Source organism: Ambystoma mexicanum, chromosome 1p (assembly GCF_040938575.1).
Source record: "Ambystoma mexicanum isolate Mex_15411 chromosome 1p, UKY_AmexF1_1, whole genome shotgun sequence".
NCBI lineage: Eukaryota > Metazoa > Chordata > Amphibia > Caudata > Ambystomatidae > Ambystoma > Ambystoma mexicanum.
In genome coordinates, this window is record NC_090921.1 from 596383644 (window position 1) to 596410139 (window position 26496).

General features: G+C 44.2%; 1 protein-coding gene across 3 annotated transcripts in view; it reads left to right on the forward strand.

Annotated features, from left to right (window-relative positions):
* Window positions 1–26496, forward strand: part of ACER1 (alkaline ceramidase 1) — a 542852-nt gene that overhangs the window by 169534 nt on the left and 346822 nt on the right. For all 3 annotated transcript variants that reach the window (XM_069649550.1, XM_069649551.1, XM_069649552.1), the window contains one exon: window positions 20575–20678. In XM_069649550.1, the coding sequence (XP_069505651.1) occupies window positions 20586–20678 (93 nt within the window). In that variant the 5' untranslated portion in view covers window positions 20575–20585. The remainder of the gene's footprint in view (window positions 1–20574; window positions 20679–26496) is intronic.

Here is a 26496-nt window from a genome sequence, read left to right on the forward strand (position 1 = left end):
TAGTGTAGCATAACAATCCTGCCACATCATCTGTTGGGTCAGTCAGCCTAGATCCTTCATCAAGAGCTATCACTGTTCTCCAGTTTATCCCTTCCTCGTCAACTCTGTGCTGAATTACTTGGTCTTCCCTTACTATTGCTTCTTCTAGTTCTATTGCAATGATCTCCCCTTCCTCCTCGTCCATAGTTATTTCTGGTCAGACCAAAAATTATGTAGGTAGTCTTAATAATCTGCCCAGTCTTCTTGGAAGCCCTGTTAATACTATGTGTACCCCGTAAAGAAATACTTCCGGGTCCGGTGGCACACATGTGATGATTCCAATTAAGTCATCAGAGATTCGTCGGCGGGAACCTCCTCCCATGTGGTTAGGGGTTACCAGCCGCTACTTGTTCCTGACTTTGGGAGCGGTTATATGATGGAAGACCACTGGGAGGAGATAACTACCGGGGAGATGTTATGACTTCATTGGATCAGTCACAGTATTCCCTGCTTTTCCATGAAAAAGACCCCTTAACACCCAAGACCTTAATGGCCTATTGTCAGCTAACAGTTCCCCCTGCCGAGGATGTCAAGAAACCCTTTCATGAAGAACCACACTGTAATAGTGTATGGATGAACTTGTTGAACTCAATTTTGGAGTGTTTATAACTTTATATTTCTTTTGCCCTCTGATCTGGTTCTATATTTATTTTAGAAATGCTGACAAGTGATCTCTAGTGGCTCATCCAGCATTGTTCTAAGTTCTACTCTAAATGAAGAACTAGAGTAGCATAAATTAATTTTTTATTCATCAGATAAAGTGCATATTGACGTACTCGATTATTTCCATTAGCTGCTAGACAACATAATCAATACATGGATACAATATATACTGTGTGAAATGCATACAATGTTTAAAACTGCATGGGTGCTGAGTCTCTGTCTTGTTTCTCGATGAATCTCTATGCCATTCCCGATTCTTTGTAATCCCCATGCATAATGATACTAATTTCAGTGCTTGCCAGTGCTCCTTTCCTTAGGAGGTAAAATGTTCATACTGCAGCACGTCTTGGACCTGTTGCAGAATTGTCCAAGATCTAATGAAGTGCTAAGTGCCTGTATTAAAGTGCACAATGCCTACTAGGTAAATTAATTATAGTATGACTGGCTGCGTTCAGATTGTACTGGTCTCTTGGTCTGAACATGGGCTAGTTTTGACGAGAACCTCGTCTTCACCAGGCTAATCTTCCTCTGTGCTGAAATACAAAAGCGTGTGTTTGTTTGAGTAATGGCACGATGAATAAATGTAGTCAATTATCTAAAACTGCTACTGGACTCATGTGAGTTTTATAAAAAAAATACATAGAGTACCTATGCCTTTATGATACTCATCTGGTGTCCAGAAGGAACTGCTGCCTTCTGGATTCTGATAAGACTGGCTGGAAGGGACTCTTCCATGCTGAGTCTTGTTGCATACAGTTAGGACCAAGTGTTGATTTCTGTGCAGAGAATACATGGGCGTTAGGACTCAAAGGTCCATAAGGTAGACTTATTAAACGAATAAGTAACAGTTTAGCTTCATTGCGATAGCAATTTACTGCTGTGCTCTGGATCACCCGGTGGGTGCTATTAATATTACCTTGGGATTGATGTACCCTTAAGGAACAGCAACTACATCAACCCCCCTCTTGCAATTTGTTTGGTCGCTAAATTGCAGAGCAGTGACTAGCTAATGCCCTAATTGGCTTTATAATTACCTGCCTTTTTGTGTAATTTTCTTTGCAGGATGGATTTAAATGGCTCGCTGCAAACTTTTCTCACTGTGGAATGCTGGTTTCTCTCTGGTCATATCTTTTTTTTAATGCATGCCTTCCCAGTGGCAAGATGAAATAATGTCCCCTGCAAGATATACAGCCTCAGATTACTGGGCTCACAAATATATCGAATGAACCCATCTAAAGTACATACGGTTTGAATATTCCTTTGGTGAAATATATCGCCATGTACATGTTGTCTCGTGATTACCTGCTGGTTTTTAAACTTGGTTCAACTGAGGAACACTGCGTTGATACCGTGCAAATATGCTCCCCTCAATGGTGTGGCGCAGTGATTGAAAATTATGGGGCCTTCCGTGTTGCTGCAAAGTGACACGAGTTGTTAAGGGCCAGTAAGTGTATGAATATAGACCTAACAGGCTTGCGTGAGAATACTGATTGCTTACCTGCTGGGCTATGCCGATCCAGCTAGTCCCAGCATTTCTGTGTAGTGTTATGCCTGGAAGCAGGCGCTTGCGTCTTTATTGTAGACTGACTGAAATTAGATTTGCTCATTTCATGTTCAGATTCGATACCGGGGTCTCTATGGCCCCTAGGAAAAGAGGAAACAAGCCAGCGGCCATCTTTTAACGGAGCATTATGTGGCAATGAAATGCTAGCCTATATACAGGGCTGCTGACAGAGCTTGTATTTTTGGAAAAGTACCTGCAATTTATTAAATAAAAGGACTTATGGATAAGGACTGCTGCTAGTATTTTCGTGCATGTCCTTTAATAGAGAGAACGCTGGATCGACTTGGTTCTCTAGCTGTCTGTTGGATATAGCTTAATTGGGGGCCTATGGATGTTGCTTTGCTCCCCTATACTAGAAAACAAGATTTGATTTTTTTCAGACGTACGCCATGCTGAGATGAAGCAATCGTATGGGAGCTACCCAAACTTGGCTGATTAAGTTTAAAGGGCTATGGGGGAAGGTGCGAGACCTGGCTATCCATCCGCCTGTGAACAACCTGTAAGAAGAGATCAAAAGATTCACTCTTTGCGTGGGTTAATCTTAGATGGAATACAGTGCAAAGTCTAATTAGTTTACAGGTGCCCAATCTTCACTTTTTGTTGAGACCGTTAAGATACAATCTCAAAGTTGATATCCAAACTTGTTCACACTCAGCCAGAACTGCTTGGATATTAGTGTGTGCATTGGCTTTCTTTTCTTGTTCTATAATGAACCAGTAAAGGTCATCAACCTGATATTCCTTTTCCAAAAAGTGGGATACCAAATGCGCTTGCTCGTTACCTGTGCGGATCCATCCTGGACCGATGTTCATTTATCGTGAAATGAACTGGACCTTGAGTTTTTCCCACGTAGATTTGTTTGTATGGGCATTGGATGATATACATTACATTGCTGCTATTGCAGTTGGTGTGTCCTTTTAAGCTCTATGTTTTATCGTCAGGATAAAATTCTTTGATTTTCATAGAATATTGACATGTCGTACAGTTCCCACATCATATGTCATTTATAATGAGCCTGTACACAAGTGTTTCTAAGCGTGACAAGACAAGGGGGGGAGGAAACAGAAGGACAAGACAAATGATCTTACTAGGCCTTGTGTCATTCAGATTGTGCGAGAAAGAGAAGTGCAAGAGCGAGGGGGAACAGGAAGCAATGCTCTGAGTAGTGCAGCACGGCTCTGGGTAAGTGCAAGGATGCAAGGGACTGTGGAGGAGATCAAGATGATATATATACAATTCAATCACTTTCAGAGGATCTAGCTATAGAAACGGGCCTCAGTGAAGAAACGGCATGAAAACCAAAGTCAAAATGTACCCCATACTTGGCCCAGGATAACGTCATTGACTTGTTTTATAAGAATTAAGGAAAAATACCTTTCAGGAAACATTTGTAAAATATATCATAACATGTCACTCAAAGAAAGAATGGAAATTGATAAACTCAGCAGGAATCTAGAGATCACAATCAAGAAGGCAGGCAAAGGGGGAAATCTAGTCTTGATGAAAACAGATGAATATCTTAAGTCAGCACAAGAACACCTTAACCAACAAAGCTGCTATGAAACACTTACTACCAATTCCCTACCAACACTAGTGCATGATTGGAACCTGATGATCTTGCATTGGTTGGATTTAGGTTTACTGACTGAAGATTAAAAAGAATTTCTACGTAACCCCTATCCAATTTTAGGAACCATATACTTCATCCCAAAAATACATAAAACTTTCAACAAATTTCCGCCATGTTGACGTATCATTAATAGCATAGGTTCAGTTACTGAACCCATTTCAAAATATATCGATAAACACCTACAGCCTCCATTATCGGGTCTGGCCTCCTATATAAAAGATACTAAACACGTAATCCAACAGTTGGAAGCAATAATTTGGGAAAAAGATTATAGACTCATCACGCTAGATGTTTCTTCTTTGTATACCAGTATAGCACACTCAAAAGGACTCGAAACAACCAACGATTTCCTCAAAACAAGATCAGTTTCTTTCTCTCGGCAAAACAAAATGATACTAGAAATGTAGCACTTCACATTGAATAACAATATCTTTACGTTCAATTAACAAATATATAGGCAAAGGCAGGAAACTGCCATGGGTGCAAAATGTGCGCCCTCTTACCCAAATCTCTATATGGGCCACTACGAGATAGTACACGCCTGGCAACATACAGCATTTACTGCCAACAATATCATCTACTGGGGCTGCTACATTGATGATGTTTTGATAATATGGAATGGAGACCAAACTGCTTAACAAAAGTACTACGACTATTTGAATAATAATCAATACAATCTGAAATTTACCATTACAGAAATCACAACATCTATAGACTTTCTGGATCTGGAACTTTACATCAAAAACGAAAGAATAAAAACAACTCTATTTGTAAAGCCTACAGCTGGGAACACAATCCTACATGCAAACATCAATCATTCTAACCACGTAATCCAAAACATTCCTTATGGGGAACTACTCAGGTTAAAGATGAACTGTACAGAATACAAAGAATATGAAAAACATGCCATAGAATCAATGAAAAAAGCAAGAGGTTACGAACAGTCTCATCTTTATAAAACATATCTCAAAACCATAAATAGGCCAAGAGCGGACCTACTCTCTTCCCAATTACTTCAGCAAAATAAGATGCATCACCACATATACTTCTAATACTAAAGATCTCAAACAGGCATTGAAGATAAATTGGCATATGCTAAAATTGGACAATGACATTGCTGACTACCTCGTTGACCAGGTAAATATCACCTTTCGAAAAGCAAAAAGCTTTCAGGATTCATTAAGCCATTTGCACTTCTTCAACAAGAAAAACGTAATCGGGTCTGCATTAATTATAGAATTCCAAATCACTCAAAGGGAGCTACAAGCACGGCAAATGCAAAATGTGTCCCAATTTAGTCAATGGCAAACAAGAAATAACATTACCTAATGGAACAGTAAAAGAAAGTGAGACAATTCATCAATTGCAACTCAAAATATGTCTTATATGCCATCCAATGCTTATGCAGAAAACTATATGTAGGAAGTACCATAAGACCCCTCAAAATAAGAATCTGAGAACATTTCAGAACAATTGTTAAGGAAGACACAAGATTCCCTTTAGGATACCTCCATCAACAAGAACATAAAGGAGAACCAAAAAACAATATAAAATTCTTTGGCATTGAAAGAATAAGTATGCCACCAAGAGGAGGTAACATAGGGAAAATTCTTAGATCCAGAGAGGCTTTTTGGATATGTATTCTGGATACGTGCCAAAGCGGTCTTAATGTGGATGCTGAGATGATCACCTTCTTTAAAGAAACCTTACAAAGTTAACAAATGGACATATTGACTGTGCAGCCTCCAGTTATATCATTATAAAATGGAACAAGAAATAATGTCAATCAGTTGCACGTAATAATTAATTGAATTGAAAACTTATTTAATTTGGTTCTTTTTTCTTTAGCAAATTATTTCAGCTCTATTATAGACTGTGTACACACATTAATAACACTGCTGAATTTAGCTTGAAACACATACTATTGAATTCTGGACTAACTGTTTGCATTAGATTGCATACTCATTAACTTCAAGGCACGCTCTAGCAGCCACTATACCCCAACCTAAGATGGCGGACATGCGATCACATGATTCTGCACTACGTGCGAACACATCATCACTTAGATTTTAAAAAGCATCCTTTTTGTAAAAATATCGCTGGTTATCATGTTGCGATTCTTCCAAAATGCTACTCTCATTTCTAAACAGATACAGAAGAAAATCTGAGGTAAGCGAAAGGCTGGGTCTACAATGTATCCATTACAGGCCTTATTTGAATTCCATGAATGTTTCTACTGGCAAAAGTAAAGGCAAATTTAGCAAAACAAAAGCAAACTAGGTAATTTGATTTCAGTCTATATGTATTTTACTTTAGAACAAGCAATTTGCCGACATAGGCACGCTTACCAGTACAAAGTAAAAGAAATACTTACCAAAGCACAGCTCTAACAACAAGTTATTTTGGGAAGCTACCGGCACACCCAAAATAGTGAGTATAACTTTACTACACAAGTCCAGAGCTCAAAAGTAACTACAGTGTACTCATGCAACTGATATGGAACTATAAATTATGTATCAATCATAACTTTATCCTTTCTTATTTTCCTTTTTATTATTCAGTAGTTATGTATTACATTCTGAACTAAGACTTAACCCTCCTGAAGAACCGTCATTATCCATATCTGCTGCCAGACACATTCCGACTAACGAGCATTAAAACAACTAAGTGACTAAAAATCAGGATCGCCACAAGTGGCTGATAGGCTGACAAACCCCAAGTAATCCCAGTTTATTGATCCTGAAATTAACTGGATGTTGAGTTTTTCCTCACATAGATTTGTTTGTATGGGCATTGGATGATATACACTATATTGCTGCTATTGCAATTGGTGTGTCCTTTTATGCTCCATGTTTTATCGTCATGATAAAACTCTTTGATTTTCATAGAATATTGACAGTTGTACAGTTCCCACATGATATGTCATTTATAACGAGTCTGTACACAAGTGTTTCTAGGCGCGACAAGACAAGGGAGAGAAAACAGGACAAGCCAAACGATCTTGCTAGGCCTTGTGTCCATCAGATCGTACGAGAATGAGAATTGCAAGGGGAAAGGGGAGGGGAGGGAGTGCCTGGGAGAGGGAAGGGGAACAGGGAGCAATGCTCTAGGTAGTGCAGCACGGCTCTGGGTAAGTGCAAGGAGGCAAGGGACTGTGGAGGTTACAGTTACAGCCCCTAAGTGCATGGTAGGCCCAGAGGCAGTGCAGGAGTGACTGATCAAGAGAGAATCCGGTACCCAGTAAGAGTCTAAGGGTAGCCAAGCAGCCAGTCAGTGCAGCAGACAGGTCGGTCAGGTTGGTCAGCAGGGGAGGGGGAGAGAGAAAGCAGAGAAGAGGAATGTTTTGAGCTGTTCACGGAACGTCAGGTGACCCGGCTCAAGTTTGAGAGGGGCAGGGAGGCCATTTCAGAGGTAGGCACTTGAAGAGGAGAGAAAGCTACCACCCACTCTCTGTCTAGAGAAGCGTATGACCCTTAGAAAAGGCGGTAGATGAGCGAAGGGCTTGAGAAGGAAGGTATTTAGGAAGAGAACTTTGGATGTAGTTCAGGCCCCGACCCCAGTAAGCCTTGTGGATAATGCAATGCAAAGGGTCTTGAACTTGATCCTTGCACCCACCAGGAGCCAGTAGAGTGATTTCAGGGCTGGAGAGCTACAGTCCTTGCGTTTGAGGCCAAGGACAAGTCTTGCAGTCCTGTTCTGGAATAGTTGCAGAGGGTGGAGATTAGAGTAAGGCATATTGAGAAAGAGACTGTTGCAGTAGTCCAGTCTAGAGAGAACCAGGGCTCTGGAGACTGATCTTCTGGGGGAAGGCGAGAAAGGAAAGAGTACCTTTGAGGAGGTGAAGCTGGTAGTGGGACTTCTTGGCGACATCCGAGATGGGAGGAGAGAAAGAGAGTGTGGCGCCGACGATGACACCAAGGTTTTTTGCCTCCGAGGAAGGCGAAGGAAGAGGGCCCAAGTAGGTCGGCCAGAGAGAGAGTGGGAAAGCGGGAGCAGGGGTCCCAATGAGAAGTTTCTCCGTCTTACTGGCATTGAAGCAGAGATTGTTGGAGGCGCACCAACCCTGAATCGCAGATAGACAGTTGGGAATGAGCGAGGAAGCAGAGGAGGCTGAGGGGAGCCTCAAGGAGAGCTGAGTGTCATTAGCATAACATTGAAAGTTAGAGCCGAGGGTAGAGATCAGGTGGGCCAAAGGGGCTAAGTAGAGGTTGAAGAACCAGGGTGAGAGGGTAGAGCCCTGGGGAACGCCACAGGTGGAGAGAGAGGTGGCGGAGAGAAAGGAACCAAGTTGGACCTGGGAGGGGAGGTCCAGGAGGATTGAGGTCAACCACTCCAGGGCCTGACCCATGATGCCCAGGTTCTCACGGGTTCTAGATTGATCAGTATGGTGTGGTTGACCGTGTTGAAAGCAGAGGAGAGATCAAGGAGGATGAGGACAGAAGGAATGCTGGAATCAAGTTTAGAGAGCAGATCTTCACGGGTGTTCAGGAGAGCAGTTTCCGTGCCTCTAGCCGCTCTGAAGCCATAGTTAGTGGCCTGTAATGGGTTGCAATTTAAGGTGACTATGTAAACCCATGGTTGTTGTTTCTCCTTCTCTAACTGCGTGTACTAATGACTGCCTTACATTTTTGCCTTTTTTTAAAGCAAATAAGGGCTTGGGAAGGTGAGGTTTGTACACTTGGAGGATCCTCCAATTGTTGAGGATGAGATTGCAGAATTTGTTGCTGTTTGGTCTGTACGTAATGGCACATGTAATTCCCTGATTGGCTGTTTTTTCTTTTGGCTCAAACAGAGTTTCTCGATTGTAAAAACTGGCCCTTTTGGAAGCCCATTTGAGAATGTGTTTGGATTATCCTGTTCTGGTCATATGTTTTGTGATGATTTCAGATTCATATTGAAAGTCTTTAAGGCTGGTACAATTTCTTCTTGCTCTTAAATACTTGCTGAATGCAATGTTGACTTTCAAACTGGTCGGGTGCTGACTTAGTTGGTGCAAGATGGTGTTCCTATCTGTTTTGCGATTAAGGGTAGCCGCAAGCTCGCTGTGATTCTCTTTAATCAAAAGATCTAAACAGGAGATGGTGGTTTGGCTCTCCATCTGAATAAACTTTAAATTGGTATCTAAGGTGTTGATCCAAAGGTTGAAAGCCTTCAGTTGGCTATGATTGCCTGTCCATATGATGAGAACATCATCTATCTATTGTCCGCTAACAGTCCCTCCCCATAGAGGAAGTCAAGAACCCTTTTCTTTACAGTATTGTAGTCGGGCCCCCACCTTTCATTCAAACCCCCACAACTCACACATTACACCTTTTTGTTTCTGATGTGCCTTTGTGTGAAATCCCTGAGAAAAACCATCCAGAGTTATCAGCCCAAAGAAAGTTATGGACTTCAACTTTTGAAGACACAAAGGAACTGTTAGCTAAAGAGACATTTTTGCCATTCTGTTTTAAGAACACAGGGGAAGGGAACCGCACTCTGAATCCCAGGGTCTTTACTTTAGAGAACCTTTTCGTTTGAGTTATTCTTATACTTTTGGTTTTGAATACTTTCTCTACCATCAAGTCAAAGACATTTCCTTGAACCTTATGTAAAGGTCAGGATCGGTTGTTTTGGACACAAGGACGACTTTTCAGTTAATGACATCCTGACAGACGGATCCTTAGTTTGAGTTTCTAGGTAGGGAGGTTCTGCTTAAGAATAGGGCTAGAGAGGCATTCTCCCAACCCATTTTTATTTAATAAAAATGTCTTTAACCTGGAATACATCATCTTTCTGTTTGTCTCCCATTTCTGTCCCCTCACACAGCCCTTTGTACTTTCTGACCATAACATGCTGTTATACATTCTTGTGCATTCACATAATGAATCCCTGGAGTGGAACATAGTATTCCCTGGTCAGTGAATGATCTTGTCATGTATAGTTTGCTCATCAAATCACTTTCCAATATGTTGACTGGTGTCTTGCAGTATTATACTACTGGTCTGGAAAGATCATGTGCTCCTACATTATTAGGTATGTCATCAGTAAAAGGAACCATACTTGTCGCCCCAGAAAATACCTTGTGCATTCATGGCAGTGCCTGACATTGGGTATTTTCCCTCTAACACAAGACCGAGTTGTCCCTGTGTCTACTAGGAAGGAGAATGTCTCTCTGTGGGCTGTCCTATTGTTGTTATAAATCCATTCATGTGTCGGTGAAAGAATTACCCCCACTAATGCCACCCCCCTTATTCTAGGCGTGGGTGCCTGTGGCAATATGTTTCCATTCCACAGCCCCACTGCATTCTGTTGTACAGGTGCTTGCATCTGCATTGGTATCTGCTGTGCCTCCATTGAATCTTGCTATTTGCATGTGGGTCAGCAATCGTTGTTGTGTGTGTTGTATTTGTTCCACTTGAGTCTAATACTGCGTGTGATCTTGGGCATAATATTCAGGTAGCCCTGTGCTATATGGTGGGGGATATGTGTCCCCGCCCCCCTTAGATCAGGCCGGCAGCCAATTTTGCTGCATCCCACCTCTGCTTCTGCACATGTGTGAAATGTGCCCCATCTTACCACATGTCCAGCATTGCTGTGTCTGCCCTCCAAACCTGGGTTGACCTCTATTAAATCCACCTCCTGTGGAGCCTGAAATCTGTACCATCTACCTCTGGGCGGCCCCCCTTCACCGTTGTGGGCAATAATTATACTCTCATCTTTCTGCAATTATTTCAGTTAGCTGGTGGTTGTACCTGCTGTGCCCCTTGTGTATGAAACCCTTCTCCACTTGTCAATACTGCCCCTTCCACTGAGAGGTTCGGCATTTTTCTTAACTATCTTTTTTTGCTCCATCTTCCTCTCTTCAACTTTCTTTCTGTCCTTCCCTTGGTGTAGTCGGCAATGGTTAACGATTGTCAGCAAAATTTCTGCCCATGGCTTCGTGTCCATTCCCACAATCATTCTCAACTGTCTTTGTACTGGTTCTGGCATCCTCTCGCATTATATGTTAAAACATGGTTGTATTTTTGTCCCACGGTTCTCTCGTTTCTAGCCGACATTTTTCCTGAATGTCCTGAACATACATTGTCGGGTCTTCTTCTGCTCTCATTTTGCACGTCATAATAGCACTCCTATTTGATGAGTCTGGGTACTGAACAAGGGCCCTCCACACATTAGCTCAACAATTATTGAAGGGTGCTCCATCATGGTCCGTGTTTTGTGCAGTCACTCCAGGATAGCCCGCTTGTGTCCAAATGTCATCTGATCTCTCCCCTATTGTGGCAGCTAGCAAGCTTTTTATGTCCCCTACTGCTGTCATTGTCTCCAATTTGTAAATCCATTCACCTGCTCCTGAAGCCAGTGTTGGAAGTTGACAAACCAAATTATTTGTATCCATGTGTGGTACATATTGTGTTGCCCCTCCCCTTTCTTTAATAAAGAGCACTGTGTAAACCCAGCGCCCTGTCCGAGCACAGCAGCACCCTTCATGTTTGTCACTTTCTGTCATACTATTTTTCTTTCATTCTGGTAAATTTCTCAAAGTATTTACATGTGGTGTTTTATCCTTTGAACTGCCAAATTTCTTGTTAGGACGCTTAGGTTATTGACTGGGCTCTGGCCTCCTCGCTGGTTCTTCCACGTCTAGCCACTCTATCTTTCTCTCTAGCCCCATACCTGTAGAAGGGACTTGTGCAGCTTCTTCCTCTCCACTTTCCTCACTTTCTTCATCGTCAAACATATTATCACTCATCTTCTTCATCATCCTCCCTGTCCTCAAAATCACATCTTCTGAGGGGACTAATTATATATACTTTTCACTCATCACCTCCTCCAATACATTTCTTCCCCCACTGTGTGAGGATCCTCTGCGCTCCATCATACTGCCAGTACCATCCCATATTTTCCTGTACAAGTTAGTAATCCTCCTTCGTTTTGCCTCTCCCTCTCCTTCGTCTGGAAGGGTATGCTGTCTAAGAATCTCATCGACTTCTTTGCAGCATCTTTCTAAACTCCTCTCTTTTCCCTCCAGCCTCTTTTCCTTTGCAGATGGGGAGCAGGTGCAAGTGGATCTAGGTCACCTGGCCTAAGCCCCGCCCACCTTCTTAGCCCTGCCTCTTCCTTCCTGCTCTTAACTCTTAGATCAAGGGTATCCGATGCGAAGGGCTGACGAAGAAAAGAGCAATTCCTGTTTGGACCAGCATGGCCCAGGGCCCGACCCCCTGTTCGGTCAACCGGTAAGCATGCACCAACATGTGTTTACTCCCTCTGTCCCCACAGGCCGTCCCGACCCCCTCTCTTCCCCCTGTGATGTTCCCTCATGCCCCCCCTCCTTCTCACACACGGGTGCTTCCTGTTTTGCTCAATTCTTCTACCCTGCTCCCCCTCAGCCCCCCTCCATCGTACTTCTGCAGGAGTCTGTCCTGATACATTCTGGTTTCACCATCACTGTCTTGTGGCCAATGCTGGTTTTTACTTTTATGGACTTCATTGATTCACGGTGCGTTACCCTTTCTCAACTCTCATGCTGGACTTCCTTTGCATCCTGTACTCATGGTGACCCTGAACTATGCTGTTCCCATCTTCATCTTGTATCCTGGCTTGCAACATTGTGTGTTACTACTGACGTCTGCAATTGTATTTGTTCTCCCCTCTTGTTTCTCCACTCTTTTTGACTGCTTACTCCCTGTTCTCTCCTCCTCTCCCTTTTCCTATCTCCTCCCCTCCTCCCCTCTATGCACTTACTCTATGAGAATTGTCCCTGGACCTAGTATGATAGCAACCTCGTCTGTCGCCTCTCCCCTCCCCTTATTCGTTTCCCCCCTCAAGCACTATCTGAAATGTTGTCAGGCCTAGTACGATAGTCACTTGTTTTGTTCCTCCCCTCCCTTTCGGCACCCCTCTCCCTCACCTTTTGTTTTTCTTTGGTTTTACCAGAAATGTTGTCAGGCCTAGCACGGTAGTCGCCTGTCTGTTTCCATTTCCTTCCTACTCTCACCCCTCCCTTCCTTATCTGGGTCTTAGTCAGGCCGAGTACGATAGTTAATTTCACATCCTTACTGTTCATGGCCTGTAAGAATGTCATTGTATTTTCCCTTGTTGCCTCCCTTGCCTTGAAGCGCTTTGAAACACATTGTGTATAGGCCCTATATAAATAAACTATCATATCATATCTTTCTCACTCTTCCTGTCTCCGGTTCTTCCCTTTGTCTAGGAGCGTATATCCCCTGATAATCTCATCAGTTTCGTTCCAGTGACTTTTTCTGCTTCTTTCAATTTCTCGTTGTCTTTCCTTATCTGCATCGCTTTGCCTTTCCCTTTCTCTCTCCTTGTTTTCTCTCCTTTTCTCTGCCTCTCATTTCTTTTCTTTCCTTTTCTTCTTTGTATCCTCTTTCCTTCGCTCTCACTTCTCTCTCTCGTTCTTTATCTTCTTTCTCCTGCCTTTCTGTTACTTCCTTTTCCCTTTCTTTAGATCATCCATGCCCCTTCCATCTAATTTGAGCATTTTGTCCTCCTAACCCCCCATTCGATGCAATTTCTGCCTCCTCCCCATTGTCCTGTTTATCTCTGTCTCCGAACCTCCTCCACGTAGACTGCTCGGGTGTTAGTCTGTTTTCTCCCAGAACGGGCTGTCCGTGTGAAAGTCTTCGTATAGGAAAGGGGGTGGAGGGTACAGTTTCTACATATCCTATCTGATAGAATGGGGTAAAGGTGTTACAGGGAAGGGGACGCTGCGTCTCGCCATCCGGTGTCCCTCTCCCCAAAAACCCCTCACCTAGGTGATCTTCCCGCACTGTTCCATCCCCAGGAACTGGAGCCAAACGCGATGGTCGTGTCCTGGCCACCTGGTTGACAGATGCCTGGGTACTAGTGGGTGAGACACCTTCTGATTTCTCACAGGATGGACACACTAAATGAAGGGTGCGCCTCAGGAATCGCTGTACTTTACTTTCAATGAAGGACTGTCAAGGTTCTCACCAATATTTGTGCCTATAGTCCATCTTCCTTTTACTTTAATCTTTTTTTCAAATTCTGGTTATTTTCCACACTCTGGAATATCCATGATAAGAGGAACGTAATTGTGTTTTTAACTTTATTATAATTTTTTTTTTATGTTTTATTTGTATCTGGTTAACATAACCTTTTACAAAAAGAGCATAAAATATACAGAAAAGCTATTTCATCTGATTTACATATCCCACATTTATAATATCAAAAATGCTAATAAAAAGAAAACTAACAATACGAAAAAGAGAAAAGCAGTACAGAGTCCCAATCTATACATATACCATGTTAAAAAACAATAAAGCAAGAGAATTCAACAACCGAACCACACAACCTCAATTCTAATCGCAATAAAGGTCAGAGTGAGCTATACTCCTTAAACATTCACTTGAGTTAGCCTTAATGGCAGCAAAGAATAATCATGAGCAGATAGTAGATTTGCCCATGATGTCAATTAACACAGCTCACCTTCCTCCTTCTCTTACACCTATACTCAATTAATGCTTTCGTATCAGTTTCGAGATATGATGTTACATCTTTCCAACATTTGTACAACAGCAATTGTCAGCATTGTATCGTGCCCAGAATTCAATCCATCCTAGAACATTTCCGATAGGATCCTCTCTTCACTGGGTACAAATCTCATAAGGAAGGAGGCTCTCGCAAGCCAAGTGCCTTCACAGGCCATCAACAGGTGTTTGAGTGATTGATTTTCTGGGTCTTTACATATGTTGCACAAAGTAATGGTCAGCTCTCCCTGCCCCCTTCTTGCTAAGACCTCACCTTTGTGCAACTCATTTAGATGAGTTCTGAGGAATGCATTCCTGATCTTCCAATCTGGGAACTTAATGAGGTATCTCGGAAGGGTCCCCACTTTCTTTTCTGCTTTCAGGAATTGATTCACGGGTGTTATAGCCGCATGTGATCAATCGTTGTGATCCAATCCAACACCTCCAATGATTTTGTCTTCAATGGGTTGCATATAAGAGTATCTACATCAGTGTCTGCTTTGACGAGAGACTCCCTTACTTTCAGTTCTAGATTGGGCAGCATATAACTTTATATAGATGTGTGCACTACCTGCAATGTTTGAGATTAAAATGCACCACTGGGTTAGACAATGTGCCAGTATTGTTCTCATCATAGAGTGTAGTCATTGGAGCATAAAGGTATAAGGCAATCCCTGTCTTGGCCCCTTCTCCCTTGACCTACGAAAGGGCCTGTACTCCGCATCACGAGAGGCCTGATCCCAAAGGTCCAGTGTGTTGCCTTCCACCCAGGTAATTAGGCCAAAGGGAAGGTTCAAAAGCCCCTTCAGGTAGCCACTTGGAAATACAGCATGTGGCTCTACGGAGATAGGGTTATTAAAGGTAGTTAACCTACTTACCCCGACGGTCCAGACCATTTGCTAACATTTCTTCTGGGTTGGAGCGGATCAGTTCTTTGGGAAATGGGGACGTCTACAGGTGGTTTAGTCTTTCTTGTTCTTCCCCCATCAAGCCTTCAATTCCACCAATACGGATCCCCTTTTGGGTTTAACAGTTTTAACCTTTAGAAGCCAATGGGTTTCCCTTAGGGCATTGAGTTGTCCTTGATAATGGGACGAGGTGGTTCAGAGGCGTGGTTTACATGGGTGCAGACCTGGTGAGGAGTTTTTCTCTGGGACATCTACCTCCTGGGTTTCCCGAATGCTGTTGAGTTCTTTGCAGGGTTCACCCTTTGAACTAATGGATTCAACAAAGTTTCTTTCTTTAAGAACCCTGTTTGAAGTAGCCATTGCCTCGTTTCTTCGAATCAGAGAGTTGGGGGGCTTTATTACCAATGGACCCACTTCTGGTTGCCATTCTGGAAGCACCCCAATCTGACCTTTAATACGATTTTAGTCAAATTACCACAGATTTTAGGAGATTATTTTGCCTTTTCCCATCTTCTTCACATGATGAGGACTTTCTCTGTTCCCTTGATGTGAAGAGGGGGGTTTTAATCTTTCAGCAAAAGACTTTCTCTCCTCAGAATTCAGAAAACCATTTTGTAATACGTGGTTCTTTGGGTTCGAGAAACTAATCATCACCTTCAGCAGGCGGATCAGATCAACTGTCAAGTTGTCAGCCTACTTCCTATATCAGGCTCCCCTTCCAAGGCGTATTCGGGTGTATGTGATTTCTTCAAAAATACTTCACCTAATGGAGATTTCACTGAATCCATTTCCCCGAAAAACGAAATCTACTTTTTACTTTTTCGACTTTTATTTTTTTAATGCGGGCAAGACCCCCGACATCCTCCCTCAACCCTCCCTACCCTAATTTATAACCTTACCCCACCTATTATGCATTACCCATTTACCATTTGGCCTACCGTTTTTGGTGAAATAAATTCGGTGAAATCTCATTAGGTGAAATGCTATTCGAAGAAATCTACCATAACAGGAGTATTCAGGGGCCATCAACATTAGGGATGAGGGCCTCTCCGGCTGAGTCCCAGAGAGTTCCACTGACTGACATCTGCATGGCAGCAACGAGGACTGTGTCCCATAAGTTTGTCTTACACTACAACGTGCCTGTACGAGAGGACCATGAAAACAGGATGATGTACTGTTCCAATAAATCATGGATTTCACATTGATAACACTAGTATAATGCCTTCTTGAAATGATGAATCTACCAGGCGTTGGAAGCTATTTCATTGGCGACGATTCGGAAGGCTGTGCAGGGGATGGTCAGTGCCTGAGAATCACCCTGTGGTTGTGTCCCATGGTTTTGTTGCTCTGCTATGCTGTTGATGCTTCTTGGGGTGCTCTGTGCTCTGGCGTGGCCCCGGAGCACCCTTCAGCAGCTCTCCCTTGTGCGGTGAGCCCGCTGGCACTGATTTATGCTCCTGATTCAATGCAGTGGCCCTGTGGAGGCAGTGAATTGGCCCTGTATTGGTGAGCTTTAGAGGAAAGGCTGCAGACGCATGGCAAATGCACTGCCCTGCACACAGCGTCCATAGCAACTGGGACACTGGCTCTAGTGAGCACCCATAGCAATAGAGACTGGCGCTGCGTGTACTCTACTGAATGCAAATTTGTTTCAAGACGAGCTTCGGACAAGAGAGATTAATTGGATACAACAAGTCTGATTACTTTGGATCGCTGAGCATTCATACGTACTGGATTGACACGGACATGACGATAAATTACGCCTCGTCCCAGTCATTTTACCCAGTATAGGTGTTTACAGGGTATTGGGACGATTCAAGAATTATTAAAGAAATCCTCAAGGAAATATTGAAATTAAAAGAAAATTCATATTTCTAGTATTTACATCAACCATGGCAGCGGCCAGCATGTTCCCCCTCCTCCGTTTCTTGCTGAACCTGGTGCGCCCCCTATTTGTTGGGATAGGTGGAAGCGCATGTTTGACACCTACCTTGTGGCTATTGGTGGGGACAAATTTGTGGCTGCGAGGAAGCAGGCAGTTCTTCTACATAGCCTGGGTGCAGAGGGGCGCAGAACCTATTGAAGGACAAGGTGAATGGTTTGAGTACTGCGTTGCAGTTTAGAAAATTCTGAGCCGTTTTGATTCAAAGAGGAACACCAATTTTGAGAGAGGGTTCAAGATCTGTAAGAACCGGTAGAAAATGCTGTGGCCGCACTCGGTCTCTGAGCCCCACATGTGGTTTGGGCCTCTTGACATTTCACTAATAAGAGATCAATTGGTCCGATGTACCAACAATCCCATCCTCGTTGCCAATGAAATGATGAGTCTGCCAAGCGTTGAAAGGTAGGTTCTTTATTAACCCTGTGGATCACAGGTAAAATGCTCACACCTCATCTACAGCTTCCATCAACTGACCCTTATTCCAATCATTCCACGTCCCATTAGGAACCTTGCTGTCAACATTCTTGACAGCACATCATAACACTTACTATATGGGTTCTGTTTCAGCCATGAGTAGACCTATTTTAGAAAGGAATGAATGAGGGGGTGGGACGTGGGGGTAATGCCTGGATTGATCGAGAAGCTTCATTAGTCCTAATATTTCTGTGTCTCTTCTGTCCTTAGGGCTCTGCCTGTTGGCCCTTCCAGGAAAGCAGCTTTGGCTACTACAGAGCTTGCAAATGGTACAGGTCCGGGATACAAGGGAATAGTGGGATTGTACACCGAGTGGGGATCATGTAAGAAATTGGGATCTTTGGGATGAAGTCTGTAATGAACCAGAATCCACCTTATTTACTAACGCCTGTAACATGGTAGCTAAGGATCACCTTCTAGGGACATGACAGCTTCAGTATGCCCACTGAGATGGACTATCCTAGCATCTCTAGGGCAAGACCAACTCACTGTCTTGGTGCAGATAGCAGGAGGCACCAGATGTGTCTAAATGGTAGGCAACATTACCCACAGGCTGAATGTCACTTCACTTGGGACGCACAAATCCTTGCATCGCCTATCAAAACATCCAGAGGACCTTCCGTTTTTTTAATGAGCATTATTTTAAGATCGAAGTTATTTATGTATAATTGATTCCCAAGGTGGTTGAACTGTAGGAAAATTTGAATATTTTTCGGTCGTTTCGTCTCAACGAAAGGCCTGAAGTGTACATGGCAACATGCCCTAATCCATTTGGGAGATGCTGGGCCCGTTCTGATTTTACTTTGCATTCTGCGTCCTGGATTCATAATGGGGAAATTCACGAGTACAAGACCTAGAATGCAAAGTTAAAACAGGAGTGGACTGGTATCTCCATAGGGGAATGGGGCATGTGTGCATGTATGTGCAGGGCAGAGACAGAGTAAGGCACATGAATGACTCAAAAACTTTGCTCCAGCCCAACAAGCTTTCAGAGACACCTTTTTAAAAAATAAAATAAAAATTAATTAGTATTGGGGATGTTGAATAGAACTTGATGAAGACTATAACTTTCAGAATGCATTGGTATTCAACTCCAGGACTTGCATAGTGATGGGAAGGTGGAATGCAGCGGCCAGTGGCCTCTGATTGCCTGTGTCCTTGGGGAAGGGGGGTACTGGTATGAAGAGAGCCTGGTGTTACTCTGAAGTTATTTACCACTTTTCTGTGAATACACTGGGCCTCATTTTAATTGGGAGGTGCAATAAAAGGGCAGTTTAAAGCAAAGCGTAATGCTTTTACACCTCCATTCAATGCCCTCCCCCATTTTGAACCAGTGACAAGACCGAGATGGAGCATGTAGCAGACACCAGATCTCTGCCATGCATTCCTAGTCCATCTTGCCTGTGCGTTTCATTTCATGCCTGCATAACATTTTCATGCAGGCGTACTACGAATGGATTCCTATAGAATCCACCTCGGTTTTGCACCGGCTCAAAACAAGGCAAACGGCGTAATTTGCCTTGCCTTGTACTTTTCCACTCCACCTTGTGAATGTTTAAAATTACCCGCAGTCAGTGGCGTCGCTAGGTTGGAGGGTGGGGGTTGGGCCCCTCCTCTGAAATCCTGCGCCCCCATCCCCTCCTTTCTCTCCTCCCCAACTCAACTGGGCTACTTTCTCTGCACTGCTGTGTCCGCCAGCACAGCACACACAGGGCCGCAATGAATGCTGCTGCACAACAATGAAGAGTTGAGAAGTCACCCTGCAGCCAAAAGCAGCCCCTCCAATGTAGCTCACAAAACCGCTAATGATGTGTCATTAGTGACTTAATGGCTTAGTGCCTACATTGTGATGGGAGGGGAGGTGCACAAAAGGGGTGTGGTAGTTGGTGTGCACAAAAGATTCTCCACATGAGTGCTTCTGACATCACACATTGCCCTTTTATAGGCAGCCCCCCTACTTTTGTCAGTGGACCCCTCTGTGCGCCTCCTACATTTGATTCCTGGCGACGACACTTGCCATAGTACACAAGTGCTAACGTTGGTGGTCCCCTCCATGTAATCAAATTCTGTATAAAATAAGATGCGTGAATTCTCTGCAGACTTTGACGTCATTGGACACCTCCCAGATACGTCTTTGCCGGTTTCAAATGGTGGCCCCAACACCTGAGCTTCTGTTTTCCATAAAATTGGCTTTTTTTTTTAAAACCCCACAAATCACCCTGAGGTACCGGATGCTTTTACACTTTGTTGAAAACAGGTCCCCTCTGCCTCATTTTCATCATTTGCATGTTGGATTGCAAAAAAGAGGTGTAAGGGGACGGATATGCCTTTACACGTCCCGTTTGCACTCCACACTGCCTATTCAGTAAACGCCACCCGTCGTTTAGGCACGCCACCCGTCGTTTAGGCACGCCAGCGTTTATAAGCAGGTAGAGGAACCCACCGCATTTCCCACAGCATGAAAATGGCATATTGGCAAAAATCCTATCGCATTTGTATGGTGGAGTGCAAGGAGGGGGTGGAATCGTACATATGCAATCTGTGCCCCCTCTCTGCATTTGAAATGCATGAAAATGAGGAGCAGCGTGAAATGAATGCATAAACGTTTTATGCAGAACGTATACACATCCATGCATGTTATGTTACTCCTTGTCAACATGATGCCCAATGCGTTTCGGCCTGGGTTTGCACTTTGTACTGGACTGCTCTTAGAATGTGCGGAGCAGACACCTGGCTTCTTGCAGGCTCTGATAATGACAGGGCAGGGTGTGGATGGTTTTGTTGCTATTGGAGCAGGCCGGCAGGTTGGGCTTGCAGTGGCTATGCATTTCTCGTGTGAGTGATCACTCTTTCTTTTTCAGAGGGACTCACGATGGGGCACATCCTAACGTACCAGAGCTCCGAAATCGACTGGTGTGAGGGCAACTTCCAGCACTCGCTGCACGTGGCGGAATTCTACAACACGGTGAGTGAGCATCCCGAGGGGGGGCTACTTGTTCAGGGCCCCAGCCGGTCCATGTTGTCCTTCCCACTCGCTCGAGCCGCTTAAACCAGATGCACCTGCTTGATCACATTCCGCAGAACAATCACGGTACCCCCTGTCGGCAGGCTCACGTTCAGCCAGTCCCGTTTTGTTAGATAACAGCCCCTTGCACGCTGGGACTTGATGGTAAATATGCTACTACAAGCTCCAGAATCCAACTGGCCCTTGACTAAAAAGCCAGTACTGACCGATGATGTCTCTTACTTGATTGCAATTGACTGCCATGAAGTATAGGCATTCAGCGCGAGGGACCGCAAGTACATTGTCCCTATTTAATTGTATACGTTGTCTACTTTTGTCTGTAGTCGCTTGTTTTCATAGTCTGCCTGTCAATGCTGCCATCTTTCCCTCGGGAGCAGTGGCACATCTAGGCTAGGCCGGGGCTGGGGGGGGAGGTGGGGTGGGAAACCTGCCTCCTCTACAAAATGTTGTGCCCTCTTCCCCTGGAGACATGTGTGGGCTCAGGTTGCTGTGCTTGCTGCCTCTCTATGGGGAATGCGCTTCGGGGCTGACTCCTTGGGCTAACGGGGGCCAGGTATGGGGCTTCTGCTCTAGTGTTGTGGGGCAGGATGCCAGGTATGGGACTTGCAGTCTTGGTGGTAGGCGGGCAGATTTGTGTGGTGGGGCAGGATGACAGGTAAGGGGCTTATGCTCTAGGTGGAAGGGGGTTGGAGGCCAGGTATAGGGCTTCAAATCCTGCTAATGGCGGGGCGCAGGATGCCAGACATAGGGTTTGTGTACTGGGTGGTGTTGGCAGGATGTCAGGTATTGGGCTTGTGCGCTGGGTGATGGGGGTGGGGAGGTGGCTGGATGACAGGTATGGACTTGAGCTCTAGGAGGTGGGAATGCCGGGTATGGGCGTGTGGCCTGGGTGGTGGAGGGGCATTATGCCAGGTATGGGCCTTGCAGTCTTGCTTGGAGGTGCGGGGGGCAGGATGCCAGGTATAGGGCATATGCTGTGGGTGGTGGCGGGGGGGGGGGAGTATGCAAGGTCTGTGTTGGGTCACTTCAGTTTGGACTTATGGTGCTTTACCTTACATATGTTGACTCTACCAACCATAAAATGGCTTTATTGGTGCATTTGAAGCTGCACTTGGCAAATGATTGCAGCTCAGGCTATACATTACGTATAGTGGCTGACCAGGGATATGATGGCATTATTGGTGGATATGAGGCTGAACTTACATCAGAAGATGTCATGCAGGGGCAGGCTTCGGCAAGGCTGGCATGGGACTGTTGGACCTGGTTTTATGTTCACCGTTATTAAGCAGAGTTGTTTGAAACTGGTAAGGCTATGCTTAACTTGCAGGCTGGATCATTTAGCTGAATATTGAAGTTTTTGTGAGAACCATGGTGTATTTAAACATTACCCCGGGAAGGTTGGTACCTTAATTAGCAACTCGCTAGAGCAACACGGGTCACCCTGAATTGACAGCACTCAACTGGTGTAATTCATACCGACCCATGGGGCACAATTGGCATTGTGCTTTCATTTTCCGCCCTGGCATCAGAAGTGTTTGAATATTTAATTTTTCATACAATATTGCTTGTAAATTGCCTTTTTACCAACGTTTGCCGCCAAACATTGCACTGTAGAAATGCAGCATTTTAAACTCCTTAGGTTCACTTTGGGATGCTTCGCCCTTGTCCATTTGGGAATAACATTCCCATCATCCACTTTTAGGTGGGCACGCTACTACTGCCCAGAGCCAGTCAAATGTTAGGGTCTGCTTGGCATGTGGGATCCTCCCCAGTTCAAATGGTCTTTAAGGGGCACCTTCATGTTGGCAAGTGTTGTGGTTCCCCTCAAGGCCAGTCTGCCTCTGAGCCTCACTGCTTCTCCTTTGAATCATGAGCTGCAGAGTGCCTGATTATCAGCCTGGAAAGCAAATGCCTCCAAGGAACAACTATTCTATTTCAATGCATTTCATCCGTTTTGACCAATGCTTTGTCTTTGGCATCAAATCAAGGCTTGATGTAATGGAAGAAATGTTAATACTCCATGTGCTTCAAGACAGCTAAATCAATGACACTTATTTATATAAAGTTTCACATTTAAGAAAGTTCACTTTTTTTAAAATGCATTTTGCAGACTAATCCTTGTGCGTGAGCGCAGCATTTGTCCCGTCCCCCCCCTCCCTCCGCCACCGTCTCCCGATTCCCAAGCAGCATCTAAAGCTCTCATCACTTTTGACAGAACAATGCCTTCCCGTCATTGTTTCCTTTTGTTTTGGTACACGCTAGTTACAGGGTGGAAGAGTGTTAAAGGTCCTAACAAAACAGCAAAAGCTGAGCAGCAGAGTCTGGGATGGAGGTGAAATGGCACTGGCCGGAGATACTGCAGGCGAATTCTCTGCACCCAACACCTCAACCCCCTCCCTTCAACAAGACCTACTGGCAGCATGCAACACTATTGCCCAACCAGCTCTGAAGTCACACGGGCACAGTCGTAAACTGGATGAATTCTTTCCCAATAAATCGCCACCAGTTGTTCAGATGCACCCTACAGATCCCTGCCTGCCATGACTTTCATCTTCATGGAACATGCAACCTTTGGAAACTCTCCAAATCAAACGGCGAATCTAGAGCCACCAGTTTGCTGTCAACACACAGCTGTACCGCAAAATGTTGTCACCCAGTGACATTGACCACCTTTAAATATGACGTGTCTCTTGTCTTAAACTGGATGTCCGTACCTACCTAAAACTAAACCCAACAAAGACTGAACTACAAATGGCAACCCACGCCTGGCTCTTTGGAGCGAGCCAGTGAGACTACTCCCACGACTGGCCCATTACCTTTCTTTCTATAGGCAGATCTCAAAAATAAAACTAGACTCCCCGATTCAAAATTACTATATTCTTGAAAATGAACTGCTGCCACCCACAATCAACTTTGTCTACTGTCCAAGCCATTATCTTCTCCCAGTTGCATGGCATTAAACTCTTACTCAGCATTTTCCATTTCTCCTCACTAACATAACCCCCCCCCCCCACTTTCAGATCTGCCAGAGTGCCTGGAGACCATACTAAGGTGGTATGACTCCAAGTAACGTAACATAACATAACTGTTGAATCTACAAAAGAAGTCTTGCCTGTGGCTATCCATTAGGTAAAAGGACAAGGCATGGTTGACCACATGCAATAAAATTGACACTTCATTGGCTCCCCCTGCACATTGTACCCTGTAGAAATCCTACAGAATCATTTACAAGGCTATAGTAAACCCTCCATTGTTGGTCCTAAACACCACTAACCACCACAGACAGATCAGTCAGATATTCATCCAATGCTGTTATTAACCCAATGGTATGTTAACAAATTACATTTAAGAGAATACTTTGCCAAGAAATGCTGTTTGTTAATGTGAACAGTGAAAAAATATATATATATATATATGGCCAGTTGGGCATCTGTGCAAAGGGTTGCGGGGGTGAAGATATAGTGGTGGGTAAAAATGGATGGTTCTAGGGTTCAACCGTCATGAGGGAAAGTCCATAGAGGAAGACAAAAAATTAGATCTTTTAGTCAGGAAACTGGAGGTCAAGAAAGGGGAGGTCGGAACTCCAGCATTGATCAGAAATCCAGAACTGTAGGAAAGGAAAATCCTGCAAACAAGCCTTCTGCATCTATGCTCCCAGGCTCTGGAGCAACATCACGGTAGGACCGGCTCCAACCTGCCTTCAATGCAGGAAGGAACTCAAGACTCATAATTGTTCTCCTTCCTGCTCTACCTCACTCTCCGCCTAACCTTTCGACCTGCCTCTGCTTTTCCCTACTAGTTCTTTGAGGTAACTTCAGAACACTACTAGGCATCATCTGCGATTGATACTTCTTAGTGCTGCCTTTAGTTCTTCCCCTTAACTTTTACCTTTTGCCGTACAACACTTTACCCTGGTCCCCTACAGCCTCAGGGTAGTATTACGTGTGGTTAATTGGAAAAATCCTCTAAAAGGCAAATGATATGATATGATATGGCATTTGTAACGCGCCTATACACAAGTGGAGAACAGACAACGATCCTACTAGGCCAGGTGTCATTCAGATCGCGCGAGTGCAAGGGTAGGGGGACTGGGAAAAGTGCAAGGGGAAGGGGAGAGGGGAAGTGCAGTACATGGTTAGTAGAATACAAGATAAGTAATAGGGCCAGCTGGTGGCAAGTGCAAGGAGAGTGCAGTACATGGTTAGTAGAATACAAGATAAATAATAGGGCCAGCTGTTGGCAAGTGCAAGGTAAGTGCCGCGAGAAGGGGCTGTAGGATACAGAGACAGTCCCGTAGTGCAGGTAGGCAGTGCAGGGAAGAGTGGCAGGGCCAAGGACCGAGATCGGTGAGTGGCCAGTTGCAGATTCAGTGCAGGTTCAGTGATTTTAGCAGGGGAGAGAGGGAGAGAAAGCGGAGGCAAAGTGGAAGGTTTTGAGGTGCTTCCGGAACCGGAGATGGTTCTCCTCAATCACAAATGGACTAATTAACTTTCTTTTTGTTTACATTCCTTCTGTAATAGGTTTCCCCTCGCCCCGTGTCTGTCTTAACCTCATCTAACCCCTATAGACCAATACTGTTCGGGTGGCCTCTTCATGCAACCTCTGACTGTTTATTTTAAAGTTCGACTTCCCTGTTAATTTTGATTTTGGAATTCAAAACTCCGTTTACTAGAGTAGCCATTCAACTTTTCGAGTCTTCATTTTATTTTATATTTTGAGTAGTTTCCAATAAGCGCTCTAAAAGCAACTTAAAATGCAAGTAGTTTGAATCCTTAAGTACTGCAGAACTGTGTAAAACACTTCATTCTAGGATGGTGTCAATTACTGCACTATTGAGGCTTTATTTTGCTTTACAACTGCGCATATTGAAAAGGTTATGACACCTACACAGAATTTTATAATTTCTGAGCCGTCCCCAGAACAGCTGTGTACCCACAGCTTCTGCACGTGCCTCGATTATTGCTTCTTTTGTTTGCATTTCTAGCAGAGCGGCTTGGACCAGGGTGCCAGATTTTCTTTAGTTCTGTTTTCCGTAGTACGGTAGTTGCAGTCTATTCCAGTTACTTGGTGAATGGTGACCGGTAATGGGGGGTAGGAGGTCGCAAATGGATGATTATGGGGAATGTTTATTTTCTGCAGCAAACTTTGTACTTTAAATTTCCACGGCAACACCGGTATTTCCTCAGAAATTATATGCTGGTAAAATTCCCTCCATTTATGGTAATACGAAATCCTGAATCCACCATTTACTCTGTCTCAACTAGAATTTGTGGCAAACAAAAGGTTGTCATGAAGCGGTCGCTGCCATACCATCCAATCACTTTTGTCGGTGCTTATTTTTACAGAATAACAATACAATACCACCTCCCGCAGTTCATGCACAAGGGTAAAACGTAGGCCGAGTTTTCCAAAGGCCTGTTTGTGGAAGTTCTTAGACTCTTTGCACCACTCCCTGCAATGCATATCACAGAAAAAATATGGAGATAAGATAAGCGCTGCTCACCAGCTTATCTGACTGTCAGAGTTTCTTGGTAACGGGTGTGTCCCGGCCTGGCTTCGTGTTGCCAGGTTACAATGAATATTATCGCTTAGTAAAATTCAAGCTGCCTCTTGGACTCTAGTGGAGGTGGTTGTATTGGAATATACCAACAGCATTTTTCATCAGCATTCATTCACACACTGACATAGTTACCCTCAGTACTTCATTGTGTTAGCAGTGCCTCTCGAAATACAAATGTCCCTCTAGTTCAGTGGTCTT